Below are 16,656 nucleotides of genomic sequence, written 5' to 3'. Positions count from 1 at the left end.
ACATAACAATCCTCAGTTTGATGTCTCTTCCTTGTTTGTGTGTGATAGCATATTAATTTTCAATAAAAAAGGCTCCACCTCTTCTATCAATACCCCTCTGTCGAAGCACATTTTATCAATTTTCTTTATGACTCAAATTATTTTTAGTCTATCTACAGTGACAGTATTTTTCAGTGTTTTCAGATAGAGAAATGTCAATGATATTACCATTATGTTAAAAAGTGAGCAAGTTCATTGATGTGAAAATTTGGTGATACCAAGAAAAAGAAACATTAAAGAATAGTGTGTTGCAGATATGCAAGCAAAGTACAATTAGAAACTGTGCAAATACGGTGCAGAACTTTTATCAGAGGCGCTACTGTAAGGCATGGCGCTATCGTGCAGCTAGAAGCAACTGTATAAAAGAATCATAAGAAATTTTAGGGTGATAAAGATGGCACAAAAATCATACATTGATATTAGTGTCTGAAGAATGAAAAACTTAGAAATGAAGAGTTGAAAGAATGTTTTAAAAAGGGTGTACGATACCAAATAAATTCCCCCAAGTGTGGCTATTATTATTAGAGTCTATAAAACTATAATCTAACTAATTAGGTTATTACAAGTATACACGCTACTTACATCCACCATTCATATGGGGCTCCAAAGGGGGACAATGGAGAACTACAGGAATAAAAATTTATGAGTAAAGCAGAAAAAAAAATCAAAACATAATTAAGCATAAGCCCACAAAAAAATGAGATTTCAACTTGCTTCACTTCTGAAATATGGATAGCTTTGAAATTCCATGACTTCAAGATAAATTTTTTAATTAGAAAAAAAAAATTGCTATCAATGTTTTCTTTTGCAAAATTTTGTTTTCATTACCATTTGACAGCTTTCTTAAGTTCTCAAATTATAGCATAAACATTTCTTATCATTTCAATGCATGCACAATCTTGCATGATAAAGAGTCAGCCATGCAATGGAAGAACTTTCACTTTTTATGCAGTATCTATTTTCTATCTCTACCCTTCACCATTACTTCTACTAAATATTAAAAACAATATTTCATATGGTCAATTTTTCTGTATTTCATTTCAGTAATTTAAATTACTGGTACTTTTAAGGCATGATAACAAAATGCAGACTTGCTTGAACATTCTTGTATAATGAATGATCTCAATTTAAAGACAAAACAAAAACAGGCAGACATTTACATAAACAAGACAGTCAAATAAAACAAGAACTCAAAAAACATTTTCTTTCAGTAAAAGGAAATAAATTTAGAAAGTACATGTAAAATAAGAATGTATCATGCAATAATATGTATATATCTGTGCATGCTGTAGGATTGCAAGAAGTGTTAGTATGACATTGCTTTAATACGCCAGCTTGTTAAATTTGTCTCAAAGTATGAAAAAAAGGGGGTAAAACAAATTCAATGTTCTTTCACATTCCTTACCAAATGCAATCAAAAATGCTTAATGTGACAAACTGTTAAACATCAACAACACACATTGTCATGGCAACAGACCCACTGGTCTCTACATCTTCTGACACTAGCTGTAACTATGCCTACATTTCTGATTAGTACGTGCAAAAACGTGCATACCCTCACCCGGATTGTACTGTGGGTCGTATTCTCCACAACTCTTGTCATTTTGACTATCTCGTTGATTTCTACAACAGAACAATACATGTGAATAATAAGAATTGACTTTAACACGAATTAGCATCTACATTGTCATTTTATGGAATTCCCTGATAGAATTATAATGCGCCCCTTGCACTACTAATTTCATATACTTAATTTAACAAAAAACATAACTTGATAAACTTTCATCAATAATTTGCTCAGAACTTTTTCCATCACACTTCTGAAATAATTACAGTACGGATTCTAGTATTTTATTTCCGTGTTTAGGTCGGACTAACCTTTTGATGAGTATGACTATCATGCCTGTAGCGATGGCCATACAGAGTATCACCGCCAGGACAGCTGCAATGATGATCCCGACAGACAACTGCTGAGGTGGATCTATCTCTTCCTTTCCTGTAATAAAAAGGACAGCTGTATTTCAGTACTTATCTTAATGTACAGTCTACTTATCGAAGTGTGGATCAATATTTTTAAGTATATAAAAAAAATGGGCACTTATTTGAGATTGCTTTTTAGTACCAGTAATTGCTCAGAGGCTAAAAGAAGCTAGCTAACAATTATAACACAATTAGGCCACAATATATCTGTCAAGAAAGCATGTGAATAACCATTATTTTTTTATATCACTATTAAATTTGCATCACATAAGTAAGTTAAAGTGAGAAAGAGAGTATAAAGCATTCATTCAGAAACTTGAACAAATTTCCTCACGAGAAAACTTGGTCACAAAGTTATAGAAATAAAGTCAATTCATTTACTACATTCTGCATCAAACATTCACACAGTATCATAAATGGACTAGTTCTTAGTACCAGTAAAATAGTTTACATTAGAAGACAATTTACATGCATACATTAAGACTAAGTGTTTGAATTACATAGCAGAATATCTTTATACAGAACTTCTACCTCTATCGGGCTGGGCCATACCATCCCATCTACCTGTAGCAATTGGATACTGATGTGAAATTTCTATATTTTTCCTTAATCATTTTCTGAATAATTTTCAAGTTTGCATCTCTGTACAGTGTATCAATCTGGTGCTCTTAAAATGTCTTCTAAAAATTTTTGCAATGATCTACTGATTAAATGCATTTTTTAAGCACAGACTTAGATCTTTTAGATGATGTTCTCAATACTGGAATTTGCAATTACACTTCCTGTTTAATTAACTTACCGATTGGTTCTCCTGGTATGACGTTTATTGGCTGCGTGAAGTCGCCCCATCCTTTCTCTACCTGAAAGCACCTCACCTAAAAATACACAATAACTCGGTACAGTATTTTGTTAACTACAATATAGTGCCTTGTTTAATGTCAATGGTACATGAACCTCTTTACAAAAACATCAGTTACTTCAAATGTCGACATTCCAAATTTTAATTAATACAATAAAGAAGATGGAATTCTAGTGAATTCAAATCAAATAGTTAGCGGGAGCCCCAAGTTTTTCACTATAAGTCCACTCTTACAGCACTGCATGACTTTTTTTTTCTTAAACAACAGTTGAAGTGTTTGTGGTAATTTTCTTGTAAGTATGGGTTGGGTTCTTTCGAGCAGGTTTCAGTGAAACACTCTTCGAACCAGTGAAAGTTCTAAGGACTTTGTGGTTATGAGGAATAATCATTCCTACTCTGTCCAAAATAATGAAATTGTAATTATGTTCCCCAAACGAAGTTTGGGAACATATTGTTTTTACTCTGTTTCTTATTATTATTATTATTATTATTATTATTCTTTTTTTCTACTTTCTTCTCCGGTACTTTTTTGTCCGGGAGTGTTCTCATAGAACCACTCATCCGATTGACATGAAACCTTTTTAGGGTTAATAGGCATGTTGTGTAGGTGTGTGGAACGAAGGTCATTTTGCGCGCACATGCATGCACGTGCGCGCGCGTGCAATGAGTGAAATGACTGATATACTTGATGAAGCCGTAACTTTTATATTTCTTGATCAATTGCTTTGAAACTCAAAATATAAAGATATATTAGTAGTCTAGACAAGACAACATGGTCAAATTAGCATGAACTCACGCGCATGCATGTGCGCTCTTCTCTGATTGGCTGATACAAAAATCTCAATAATTTCCTTGTTTTTTGACAAAATACTTTGAAATTTAGAATATAAGTATATATTATAAGGTGCTACAACATGTTATATAGGAAATTTCTTGAAAACACGCGCATGCAGGTGTGCTGCAAACTGATTGGTTGAAACTTTAAATGTCTTTAACTCCCTTGGTTTTTAACAAAACAGGATGAAATTTAAGACATGGATAGGCACATAGAGCTCCTACATTATGATACTATCAAAATTGAATGCAAGGCCATGCATGCGGGTATGCTGAATTTTGATTGGCTAATACTTAAAGGGTTACATCTCTCTTATTTTTCAATGAAATTCTTTAATATTTAAAACAAATGTATGTATTGTGAGACACTATAAGATAATTAATGTAAAAAATGTAGCTATTAGATTGGCTCATACCCATATGGCTATATCGGAGTAGTTTTCCAATGAAATACCCTTAAAAATAAAGTGTCCATCTATATTACAAAAGTATTGTCTAATTTATTGAAGCTTGTAGGGAATGGGGCATCACAAGGGATTGGGGAGCCGTTTGGGGAACATCTGTAACGGTTCCCGTTACAATTAGCACTAGTTGTATTTATGATGAATTATGACACAAGGAAGCCGGGAGAGAGAGAATTTAATTAACCATCCTCAGAAGTTCATTATAACCAGTGGTTTAGTGTACATCTTCCTACAATCATCAGGAGGATCCTAGAATTATTGGATTTTAGGTGGAAATGAAATGACAAAGCACCACTCACTTCCATGACACGACGCTTACAATTCCTTCATTTCTCTCTCTGTCCACTTTATCAATTAACACACAAAAAAACGCCAGCTTTTAAGAAAACCAGTTATATATTGACTCAGTCTTAAGGTTTTGTTCACAGTGTCTGTGATGCCTTGTTTAGTTTCAACAAGCTCCCAATTAGTGAATATACATGAACAAACGGAAAATTTTCTGATGCCTTAAGAAAAAGGGAATATACTGTAGACGTACTTAATTTACGCTATATGTATGTGGTCACAAATTTTCCAGGGAAATTTGTCACAGCATAAAACATACAGAGGCAATCTGTTTTCTTTTTTTACCCATTTATTTGGCAGTTGGGTATATACTGGAAGTAAAAATTATTGGGGCAGAACATTACCTTCAACATATGACTTTTTAATGCAAGTATCAGACAAAACAATTATTTAACAGATTTAAGTGGGACTGATCTTTTTTATTATTCCTGATCTAAGATAGGCTTTAACTATCTATTTATTTCCTAATTTCCTTTGACAAAAAATAAACAGGTACTAAAAATTAAACATTTAACCTGTGGAAAACACTTTAATTTTGCTATTAAATCTGAAAAATTATAGGTTTCTTGCTTCAAAGTTGGAGAAAACGTGGCATATTGAAAAACGGAGCGCTCATCTGTGACTGCAATTCACAGTTTTTTTCTGTCTTCTGGCGACAGCTTTCTCCATAGAACATTACATAAAACATGATAAAGTCTGCCAGTTAGACAAGTATAAGGATTTTTATTAGAGCCCAACAGAAGCCTAACATCAGTTTAAGCCCTCTGTAACATTTATCATGTGCAGAAACTCAAGTTCAAGAACTGATTAATCACAGGTTTGGCAGATTTTCACCTTGGTAGCATAAAATTGCACAATTTTTTTCTGCTACTTGTGAGCAATTAAGTCATATGCTTTAAGATCACATCAGAGACCTCACATGATGAGCTGAAGTTGCAATATCTAGTAACCAAATATGACCTACAATGAAAAAAGACACAGTACTACCAATACCTTGTAGCTCTTCTCAGTTCTCACAAGTAATTTTCAGATTAACAGATGTCTGGAGAGGAAAAAAAGGTGTCAATTTTACCTGTAACCAAACTCTTTTGTCATTGAAAAATATGCATTATTATGAAGGAAAAAAAAATCAGAAACTTATCAGCTAATGCTTATTTCCATTATATAACCTGAGCTGTAAAAGCCATATGTAAGTTCCACACCTCTCATAGAGCTGTTCCATAAAGAAATGGACTGAGGAGGTCTTCCAGTAACCTTACATAACTAAAAGGCACCTCTTGATCGTTTTATAGCTCTGAGAACCATCTGCTAGCTGTGTTCAATTCGGTATTCAAGTCCAAATCTTGAATTTGTTTTTGAACCACTACAAGATTAGATTTTTTTGGTATCATCTCCCAAGATAAATTTGATGAATTAGATTACTGAATCACACTTGGAGGTGTAAAATTTCTCCCTTATCGACAGAAAGTAAAAATTCAAACCCTGCATGATAAATGTTATCTTGTTTTTTGCTGAAACATTTATCACTAATCAGGGCAGAGAACTCCTGCTGATAAAAGACAATAAATTGTAAAATGAAGCATCATACTCTTTATTCCCATCTTGAACTACCCCAAAACCCAAAAACATTTCTCTCTCTCTTTTTTTTAAAAGGAAAAATGGCATAATTTTATACTAACAAATGTCTGAGCTATCATTGAAAGGCAAAATCTTAAAGGACCATATATAGTATTAATTACCTCTTGTTTTTTAAGAGGAAATCCTTGAGATTCTATGGCAAAAATAAAATTATTTAACACCAGTGATTTAATTGAAAAGATGAACAGCAATCTTGCATAAAAAAGAGGAAAATGATACTCCTTTAGCAATTTTTTTTTTCATGTCTTAGTTGGTTAAATCATTGAACCATATGTTTTGTCCTCTGAAGTGACAAAAGTGAAAGGTCCCTTGCTGGTTTTAACTCTTGTCCTGCACGACACATTCAATATGGCACCAAATTTCTTCCACATAACCTGATTTTGCCAAATATTTCCCCCCTCTTACACAGCATCAATATAAAATATTGAGTTGTTGCCTATTGAATGAAGTTTGCTGAGCTGTAAAATTTCTTCATTTCATTTGCTCATTTTTTGTGTCTTTTAGCAGATATTAGAAAGATGAATTGGTTCCATGGAGTATTGGTATTATCAATGCACTCTTGTAAGTTTATAAACCCTAATAATTCAGATTTAGCATCTCCAGAGGTTTTCTATATCGACACACCATGAACAATTAGATATCCTACATAAAGGACAATTTTTATTGCCTTAGCGTGCTACAGTATCATTAATGCTAAAATCTTAAACAACTCAGAAAAAAAAATTAAATTGAATTTTCAAGAATCCTTACACACATAATGAGAAAATTTTCTTCAGGAACAAGAATGAAGAATGCTTTTATTAAAGTGTAAAAAAAAAAAACAGCAGTGAATGCATATGCAGGATATGAACCCAATACTGAGTATGTTTTATATGTTAAAGGTAATCTCCTAACACTCAGTACATTTTATATGTTGATTAAGTTGCTACTGCAGCATTAAAAAATCATGGTAAAATGTCCAGCATTTGCTTTGATTTTTATCAGATTATGCAAGCGTGCAAATTTTATTATGATTTGAGCATCTCAAATAGAAGGAAACCTCTTCATTAATTGATATGTTCCAAATTACTTTGCTTAAAAGGGAGAGAAACTGCCAACTTCCTAAAGAAATAACAAGTAATTACAGGTGGTAAGCTTTACAACTCCGTTGATTTTCAGGTAACGGGTACCAATAGAAACATTTGATTAAAAGAAAAGGGACATAAAAATGGTTCTCCATGAATGAACATGACCATAAAATGGTTCAATTTTGTGCTACCAATCAATTCACTTCACAATATACAGGAAGACCTGGCTATTCCCAAAACATACATTTGCGGCACGCAGGGTGAATCTTCTGACTTCACCTTTGCGTTTTATGTTCCCCGCTATAAAAGGGTATTAACATAGCAACCGTTTGAAACAGTCCACTTAATTGAAAATGTGCCACATGTAAGATAGGGATATTGGTAATGAGAGTGTTAAGTTTGAATTCAATATTCAACAAAATGAGCTAAAAACCCACTAACATCAGAAAAAAATTATATCTTGACATTAAAAGATTATATCTTGACATTCCATCACTGGTGATTTTCATTCAAAGATTTGTCTGCACACTTTGTTGAAATTACGCCATTCTAAATTATTTACAAGAATAAAATCAATCAATACTTAATTATAGACAATAGTTCTGATTACAAGGTATATTAACCCATTCTCTTTACTATCTGGCACAAAACTTAATTATTTCATACCAACTTTAATATAATAACTATTAGCATAAGCAATTTTAAGATTATTTTTCCTCCCCACACCCACTGACAATCATCAAATTTGTTCAGTTCTTCAACACATGCCTTTTATCACTTTCTGATACATGGGCAGATACGCTTAAGTTTCAATACGTCAGGCATCTCTTGAAAAGATATTTTTTCGAAATATTACATCAGTCTAGATGCACTTTTTGCAGCAGATCTTGTTTAAATTAAATACTATAACATTTTAGTTAAGATCATATTCTACAGCAAATGGTTTTCCTTAAGTGAATTGGAAGATGTCATACAAAGGGTTTACTTAGCCCTCTGATGCAATCAACCTGTGGAAGATAAAATGGAGAGAAGCGTTTTTATCCTTGAGTTGAGATCAAGACAATTTCCTCCACTAAAAATGTGTATGCCTAACAAACACAGAAACTTCAATAAATTGTCAAGCATTTTGTCTTAGTAACTTAATTATGGCTCTCTCCTCGGAGCAGTGTTTTTGTTAGATTAGAACTCGCATTAAAAACAAAATATGGATACTTTAGTAATGAAATAATCTTTTTTATAGAATTTCTTTCATCTGACAAATCAGTCAATGGTTATATTTGTAATGCTCTTTTAGAAAATCTCTCATATATCCCTATCAATAGGAATTTTTTTTTGCATCAGAGATAAAATACTTTCATAATAACCCAACACTCTATAGAAAAAATACAAACAGAATCTGCATGTCTTGTTATTCAACAATTTTTACTTTGAAAACAGACTTTTCCACTTAAACATTACTGCACATTGCAGAAATAATGGCATGCTTCAATGAGTGAAGTTTACTTTTGTATCTCTGAACAAAGTCAGGGGTTAAGTATACTATGATAAACAATTCTTGCTTTCTGAATTTGGAAAATGCACACTGGCAGAAAAATGTGAAGTATAAATTCAATTAAAGCCCTTTCAGTTGCAAAGTTTAATTAAATAAGTTGAAATTACTTTTTTTTTGGTCCAGTTATCTGTACAGAAATGCAACTGTTTCAGTTCATACCTATGTTGATAACTTATAAATACTGATAACACCAAGAAATACTCTGATAAATTACCTGAAGACTGTACTCTGCTCCCAAGTTGAGATTCTTAAATGTATAATTCTGGTGGTTGGCCGATATATTTTTTAGGAAGATGTTTCCATTTCCTAGTCTTGGTGCACTACGGACCTGGTAGAACATGACCTTGTTTCTGATGTTAGGCGCAATATCCCAGGTGACTGTAATTTCTGTCTGGCCACGATTGCTGATCTGGAAGTTGACAATGGTTTGGGTACTAGCCTTGGTTGTGTACTGTCCTTCATCAAACTCCACCGGAATGTTGCTCTGGTTGCTGACGCCATTTACAGCAGATACTCTAATACTATACTTGGTGCTTGATGTCAACCCCGTGATTGATACCCTAGGAACAATAAAAAAATCGTGCAAGGTAGTGTTTGCCATATACCAACAAAATCCTCCTTTAAATATATTTGTACATTCTCTATCATATGTATCTATAATAAGCATTTTAGCAATTAGCTTTATGAGCAGGAACAAATTGATTTTTTTCCTTTTTAATGCTTGTAATGATCTATCTTTGGGTACTTGAACACTTCAATTCAAAGCACTATGCCCACTGTCTAAAAACTACATTGATCCTAACTTTGGTTACCTATCATAAAGCTACCATTCTTTTTTGTCCCTTTTCAAATTTTACAGACATTACTACTAGTAATTTTATGCCCTCTCTACCTTGTCTGGTTAATGTTTTCCCAGCCTGGGTGGAACGACACACTCTCACAAGGAGTACAGGCTACCCTATAGCGGACATCTTTTCTCCCTCCATCTGACATGGGAGGTATCCATGATAACGTAATGGAGTTATGGGTTATCTCCTCAGCTACTAAATTCCGAGGCTTGGATGGTGGCTCTGCAATAATTTAAAATCATGTTGATGACATACACTAGTTTTTGGAATGATGTATTTTACTATTTTTTGGAAGATACATTGATGTATTTCATTTTACAAAAATGTAAATTTACTGATAAAAATTCCATCTTTCTTAGCTGAATTTTGAATTCAAGCAGAATCACTTTTTAAAAAAAATAAAAACAGAAAACAAGTTGTGAACTGTACCGAGAAAGAGGACGTTTGCCATCCAATTTGTACTGATTGTACTTATTTTTTAACTAAGCTGATGATTTTAACAATGATATTTTTTGTTTTCTCGATTACCTCCCTTACTTAACAAAGCTACAGGTGTTTCTGTTGAGTTGATAAAATCTAAAACTTTCTATGTGTGGCAATGTGTGCAAAATATCAGTAAAATTTAGTGTGCTTTAAACTCGTGCTCATAGAAGCATGACTATCTTGTTCTGCCATACATTTGAGCTGGAAATTGCTCTACCCATTATTATGATATTTCACCTCAATTTTCATAATTCCAAACAAAGATATCACAATTTACATGGTAAATTATCATGTCAATGCTTAAAGTCGTAACCAATGCTGAGATATATCTTATATCTGTTTAAACTATGACTAAGGAATCAACAATTAGAGCTTAATTTCCCAGATTTTAAAGCTAACTATAATATTTTTTTTTTTAAAGATGGAAATTAACACAGTGCATTCCTCATTATCCACAAATATTAAAGAATTCTGTCTGTTAATATGCCTTTCTTTAATGTGTCTGTGACATGCGATTTTAAATCGAGATATCTGAATGCTGGGTGTTATTTTTGTCAACATAAATCAGAACCATATTAAAAAGGTGTAGAAGCTCCAGCTAGAAACCTTTTTATGACCGTTTGCTAAAAGTCATTGAAATTGCACTCGCTCTTTTGTACCCCTTGCGTGTTCCATATTCCCCCTAACATTTAAGAAATTGTCAAGAAACACCCCTGAAAAGCCTAGTGACTGAAACTAATATGAAATATAATCCCTATCATAGAATTTCTAACTTTTGTGTACAAAGTTGCCAGAGGTCATTGTCATATTTTGGAAATGTGTTGGTCCTTTTATTATAGAAATTTAACAAATGAATGCATGAAAGAAATTATATGCATGTATTGACTGATGTTTAGTATAAAATGGATATAAAAGCAATATTTGTCATTGGTTTGGTATTTTATTTCAATATAAGCAAATTAAAATTGAATATTAAACCCTGCATTTCAACTTCAATATATCTCAAATAACATATATGGTCTCGTTTCATCATTTTTAGCCTATAGCTCTCAATCTCAAAGAGAGAAAATGTTTTCAATATTTTATGATTACCAACACTTCTAGAAGTCAGTAGATATAATATTTCATCTGCCCTGACAGATTTGTTCTCATTTAACATATCAATCATTTATTTTATATAAAATAGGGCTTTGTATCAATTGAGACTTACGAGTACAAGAGGAGTTTTTGCTGTCTTTTGGATTGCGATAGTAGCCATCCGCACACGTGCACTCCACGGACCGTGGTACATTTGTATAACTGTTAGAAGGGCATGGTATGCATGGAGTATTTCCCAGGAGCCACTTAAAGAAGCCAGGTCTACATCCTACAACAACAAAATTATAAATATGAGAAAAATACAGATGAAATACTGGTACATAAAATTTTTTCACAACTAAAAAAAAAACTACATCCAAATATGGGCTGTTTGGTAAATTTTTCCTATCCATTTCCCCCCTCTCCTTCTTGCCTATTTTGTACTGTATTATAAACAAGATAAAGTCTTTTTCTCCCCACCTGAAAATCAAAAAAGGTCCCCATTGAATTTGGTATGAAAATCAGTGATATTTGTTATTGTACTTCAGCATATTTTTTCTCTCAAATTAATTAGCTTAGCAAAGTATGCATATTTACATTATTATAAACCTCAAAAGTTTTAAAATAACCGGTGATTTGCATCAATTTACAATCAGTAATGCTCACTTCTATTAAAGCAATTAAAAAAGAGTTGGTGAACGGTCTACATTTATTGTTATAATGCATGCATAGACCTTTTGCAGCCTTACATACCAAATATACAAGTCATGTACAGCTGTGCACCAACTGCACTGTTCCATGTATATCAAAATGATGAAAATTTTCATCAAAACTTTATAGCTTCCTAACCGTATTACTTAACACAGTCATTAAAATGCTTCCGAAATTACTTTGCCTTCATTTCTGATGAGTCTGTGCTCCGTAGCTTTCAATGAATGCCAAAAAATGACATATTTAATATCTCAATTTATGTTCTTTTAAATGCAGTAATCACTTCGACATTAAATATGATACTCAGCAACAAAAGAAAACTAAAAGCAACCTCCTACGGAAATTATTTGAAAACAGATCTCCTATGACAAGTCAGACAATATAAGGATACTATTTCCTCACAGTTTTTATAAAATCCACCAGCTCGTGGATCAAATGGAAAAAAAGTTAATATAACGACACAAACTAGGTATAGTTGTGGCTGAAACTTAATTCTTACCAACAACAATATGTTACAGTATTGTTTTTTCACTGATGTTAAAATGTTTGACAGAGAACACTCTTTTTCACAGAATACGTGATAAACAAACTCAATGTAACATATATTCTATTACAGAAGATAGCCATCTTTAATGATCTACCCTCTGAAGTCCAACCCTTCTGCTTTTTTTCAAACCAGTTCAAGTGTGTCATGTTTTCTCATGGCCTCAAAGAAACAGCCGTACAAATTCCTACACTAACAACTTAACCCCATTTCTTGTATAACAGGAATAACTGTAGATAGAAATTAAACAAAAGATACACAAAATGCCTGATTGAAGTTCCCATGGTATCAAATTCAATTATTTACTTTAATTAAAACAAGATCCATCAGACACTTTTTTCCAGACTAAAGCCCAATATTACGATTTCTCTAAGGAATTGTAAATACTATACAATACCAATCAAACAAATAATAAACGAATAATAATTATCTTCATTCAAGCAAGCTCTCCCTATAAACCTAAAAATCAGCAAAAGAATTATCTCCCCTTGATTTAAAAGCCTTTTGTGGTATCACTAAACTTTTAAGCACAGTTTTACTCAACAGAATTTAGGCTGTACTAAGTGCTATTGTCTATAGCAAGGGTTCATCAAATCTGCAACTATAATGCCAGGCTGTATCAACAGTCAGAATCTAAATTACATGAATAAAATTTTTTTCTTGGGCCCAGTGGGAGAGTTTAAACACTCTGTTCAAATGAAGTTATCTGCCCATCAAACCACTGCAATTTGATAGATGCATTACTGGGGCTGGTGTGATGGCATCATGCGGTAATTAACTGCCTTTCACTAATTGTTGCCGAATATAAAATGGAAAGTAAAACATAAAATGCAGGATATTTCATTGCCATCATAAAATTGGCTGCAATAGAGTTTACATAGAAGAGATAGGAATTTTTCAATTCTCTCCCTAAAATCATTTACTTTCAGAATGATGCAATTTTCTCATAAAATTTTTCCACTGCCCTGCATCCAAGTTGCAATGCAAGATAATGCTGATCACTCACATTAAAATCTAAACAGGAAAACATAACCATAAATAATTCTATTAAAATTAAATGATTGTTGATCATATTAGATAAGCAGGATGACACTCACAATTTTTCATACAAAATTTCACAAACCTGTGATATTTTCCATAAATTTTATTGCAAGTAAATGCTTGTGAAAAGCATTTAGTCCTTTCAAAACTAGTTAATATTAATGTTCTGTTATCAAACATGGAGTCTCTAAAAATTGCGCTTGTCTGAACACCATATTAATGTTATTATATTGTTACACTTTGCATAAAAAACATTTTTAGCAACCATTGTATCATTAATTGCTTTATTTTTCACCCCCAATTTTAGTTGCTCTTCACATTTACACTTAGAAATACACTCAGATTTTATTTTCTTGTCTGTTGACAGCTCAATTGTTGCTATACCTACACAAAGAGGGACACAGCAATCAGCAATTTAATTCTCCTCCAAATCGCATAATATCCCTTCAAATCTCAAATAGCTCTTCTCCAGATACTGGTACCCAAGTGGTCTGGGCTGAACAATAACTTGTGGTCAAAATCATTTAAATGCCCAGAATCTGGCCCATTTGACCCCAATTACTTTACAATAATTCCCTCATGAATCAAATTTGTGGAAAACACATTCTACCAGACAAAGCTGTGTGGTTATTTATTATAAAGAAGCACTCCAGCAGCGAGGAAGGTCATGCAAGAAAAAACATCTTTCATGCCCGACATACTAGATTTTAATGGATATTTAAGGCCCTTTATCTCAGAGAGTTTATTTGCCGGGTGAAAGTGTATATAGAATTCAACAAATTTTTATACATGTATAATGGACATGTGCATTGAGGGCAGGTGCATAAGAAAAAAATCAAGATGCAAGTTTTGGTAATGATTTAAACAGTGTATGAACCTTTGACAGTATTTTCTTAATATAATACCTTACTCTAGACATAACTGAAATGATTTTACTTGATAGTTCTGGAAAACAGAAACTGAAATGTTATAAACATTAACATATGGCAACACCTCTAAGAACTCCGAAAATAAGTGGACCCTCTAACAAGCTGCTTGACCGCTTGACCTACTCCTAAATTGGCATCCTGTATCCCTCAAATTGTCCAGTGCAATTCATGCATCTCTTCTGGATATCCTGTCCTTGCCATAGCAACAAAGCAGCCAGGAAAGAAAAATGTACCTTTATTACCTGGTCTGGTGGATCACCTTAGTAGTGGCTTTGTGAAGCAGAACAATGTGTAATGGATGGGGACATCAATTTAGCAACTGAAATCTGTCATTATGACAAAAGTCAAATTAAGATTGGACCAGCAAATGTTGAGTGTTGGACCTCCTAAAGCACTATTGTATGGGGACTGCAACAGTTGCCAGTGGCATTAACTCCATGATACCCCTAATCCACAGATCAAAAAAGTGGCAGCCGTCTGCCCTGCATGCCCAACGTGTAAATTATATTACGTTATGAAAATCGCTACAGTTTTCAATATTTTGTTCCCTAAAACTTCTTTAATCTTTTCATTTATTTCCTTTCCTTTATTATCCCCTCTTCTTTTTGCATTAATAGGATGATTAAGATAAAAACATCAAGTTGCCTGGAAAAAAATGACATTAAAAAACAGCATTTCCTTTGATTTACAACCTTTTCAAATTAGCAGTTTTTCCATTCTCCTTTTATCTGAATGTCCATTCATTAAAGAAGGGTATATAAAATCAGTAAGACCTAATTTACATATGTTTGAAAAAGCCTGTCTTCAGGTTATCCTTTTCTTGCAGAACTGCAGATCTTAAGATTAATATCTGAATAATCTATGGGTGAAAAAAAAATTCAATATGATTGCCACCTAAAGAAACAGATTATCATCATGGACAGTAGACTAGCAGGAAACTGTAAAGCCAGAATTAAAAAAGACCTTAGGAATGGCCACAGCTTTCAGACTCATGCTGATACAAATCCTACTCCACAGGACTCTACATTCACAGTATTATCTTTAAGATGGGATTTTTTCCCCTGACAACATAAGCAAAATCTAAAATGTGATGGCCAGCTTTAATGATGCTCTATTTTAGGTCTAAAGGGTTCATGCATGCAGATGTGCATTAAAATTCTGAGATATTTTCATGCTGAATTTCTTTTATTAAAAAAAAAAACTGGAGTAAAAAATGAACTTATCAAATTCTCTATTATTTTTTGGAAAAATCTCTTTATCCCTGAAATCTTATATAATTTGAAAGGACAAGGAAACAACATATTATCTATTTCTTACAGACTTTCTGCAATTTTCAACAAGAAAATTAATTTGATTTCCTACCTAAACCTAATAAAGAACACAAGCAACACCTTCCAGGATTATACAAGACTTTGGAGAAATCAGTATCTCACACCTTAATGGGCATGAACTGGGAATACACAGTTTCAGTGTCTAGCCTGGGATAAGTTGCAGTAAATTACTGTTTATGAGAGTATAAGGTTACCAATAGGTCAAACTATCAGGGACCCCTGGGGACTTCACAGACATCAAATAGCCATTACACTGTAAGAAGCTGTATGGTCAATTGAATTTAAGTGAAAGCTGATCATGGACATGTCTGCACTAGACCCTCTATTCTCCAATCAATGCCTCTATCCTAGCTTTCCTTCCCTAGAACAATTTCCTAAAAGAACTTTTGTAATACCTAGGTATCATACATGTAGAGACAGTTAACATGACAAATTTCCATGAGTTTGAAAATTATTAGAATTTATAATAATTTTTTTCATGGGAGAATCAAGACTTTGGTCCATCAGGGATGTATGGGTGTCTAGCATGGTCTCAAGATGAAATGAAATACTGACATTTTTCTGAGAGTTAAGATCTATCCTTATCAATGACACTTCTCATCAAAATCATGCTCTTATTTGCCATGCTCACCGCTCCTTTGTGGCCTCATCAAAAAGCAATTTATGTTCTTTTCTTTCACTCTCTTCCTTGATTTGTTTACCATTTGTTAGAAAATGTTTTAATTCTAGACTGAGATGCTATTTTTTTTAAAACCTGTTACCATGTTTTTGACATTATATAATGCAGAAAAGTAAATGATCCACAAACTTTTTTATATTTATTGCTTTTTGTGTCTGCTATAACAATTGAGGGAGGAAATTTTTCATCTTAATCTTTACCTCATGTGTGGTAGTTAGCAATTCTTTTTTGGTTC

At 33.0% G+C, this 16,656-nt stretch overlaps 2 protein-coding genes across 4 annotated transcripts in view; one reads left to right on the top strand and one right to left on the bottom strand.

Annotated features, from left to right (window-relative positions):
• The window catches only part of LOC133172714 (thioredoxin-related transmembrane protein 2 homolog), a 284,179-nt gene that overhangs the window by 148,128 nt on the left and 119,395 nt on the right, over positions 1 to 16,656 (top strand). The window lies entirely within an intron of this gene.
• LOC133171622 (ephrin type-B receptor 1-B-like) overlaps positions 1 to 16,656 on the bottom strand; it is a 52,786-nt gene that overhangs the window by 8,050 nt on the left and 28,080 nt on the right. Inside the window, exons 4-10 of one of the 3 annotated variants that reach the window (XM_061306410.1) lie at positions 11,320 to 11,475; positions 9,671 to 9,848; positions 8,993 to 9,338; positions 2,819 to 2,894; positions 1,918 to 2,035; positions 1,601 to 1,662; positions 622 to 663 (exon numbers count right to left, since the gene is read on the bottom strand). In XM_061306410.1, the coding sequence (XP_061162394.1) occupies positions 622 to 663; positions 1,601 to 1,662; positions 1,918 to 2,035; positions 2,819 to 2,894; positions 8,993 to 9,338; positions 9,671 to 9,848; positions 11,320 to 11,475 (978 nt within the window). Of the gene's footprint in view, positions 1 to 621; positions 664 to 1,594; positions 1,663 to 1,917; positions 2,036 to 2,818; positions 2,895 to 8,992; positions 9,339 to 9,670; positions 9,849 to 11,319; positions 11,476 to 16,656 lie in introns of all 3 variants that reach the window. The other 2 variants (XM_061306411.1, XM_061306412.1) reach the window with 2 other exon arrangements.

This window comes from Saccostrea echinata, unplaced genomic scaffold (genome assembly GCF_033153115.1).
Source record: "Saccostrea echinata isolate AGI-Se365-2 ecotype Australia unplaced genomic scaffold, CSIRO_AGI_Sech_v1 ptg000054l, whole genome shotgun sequence".
Taxonomy (NCBI): domain Eukaryota; kingdom Metazoa; phylum Mollusca; class Bivalvia; order Ostreida; family Ostreidae; genus Saccostrea; species Saccostrea echinata.
The sequence above is the reverse complement of the archived record's forward strand: the minus strand, read 5'-3'. Positions and strand labels throughout refer to the sequence as shown.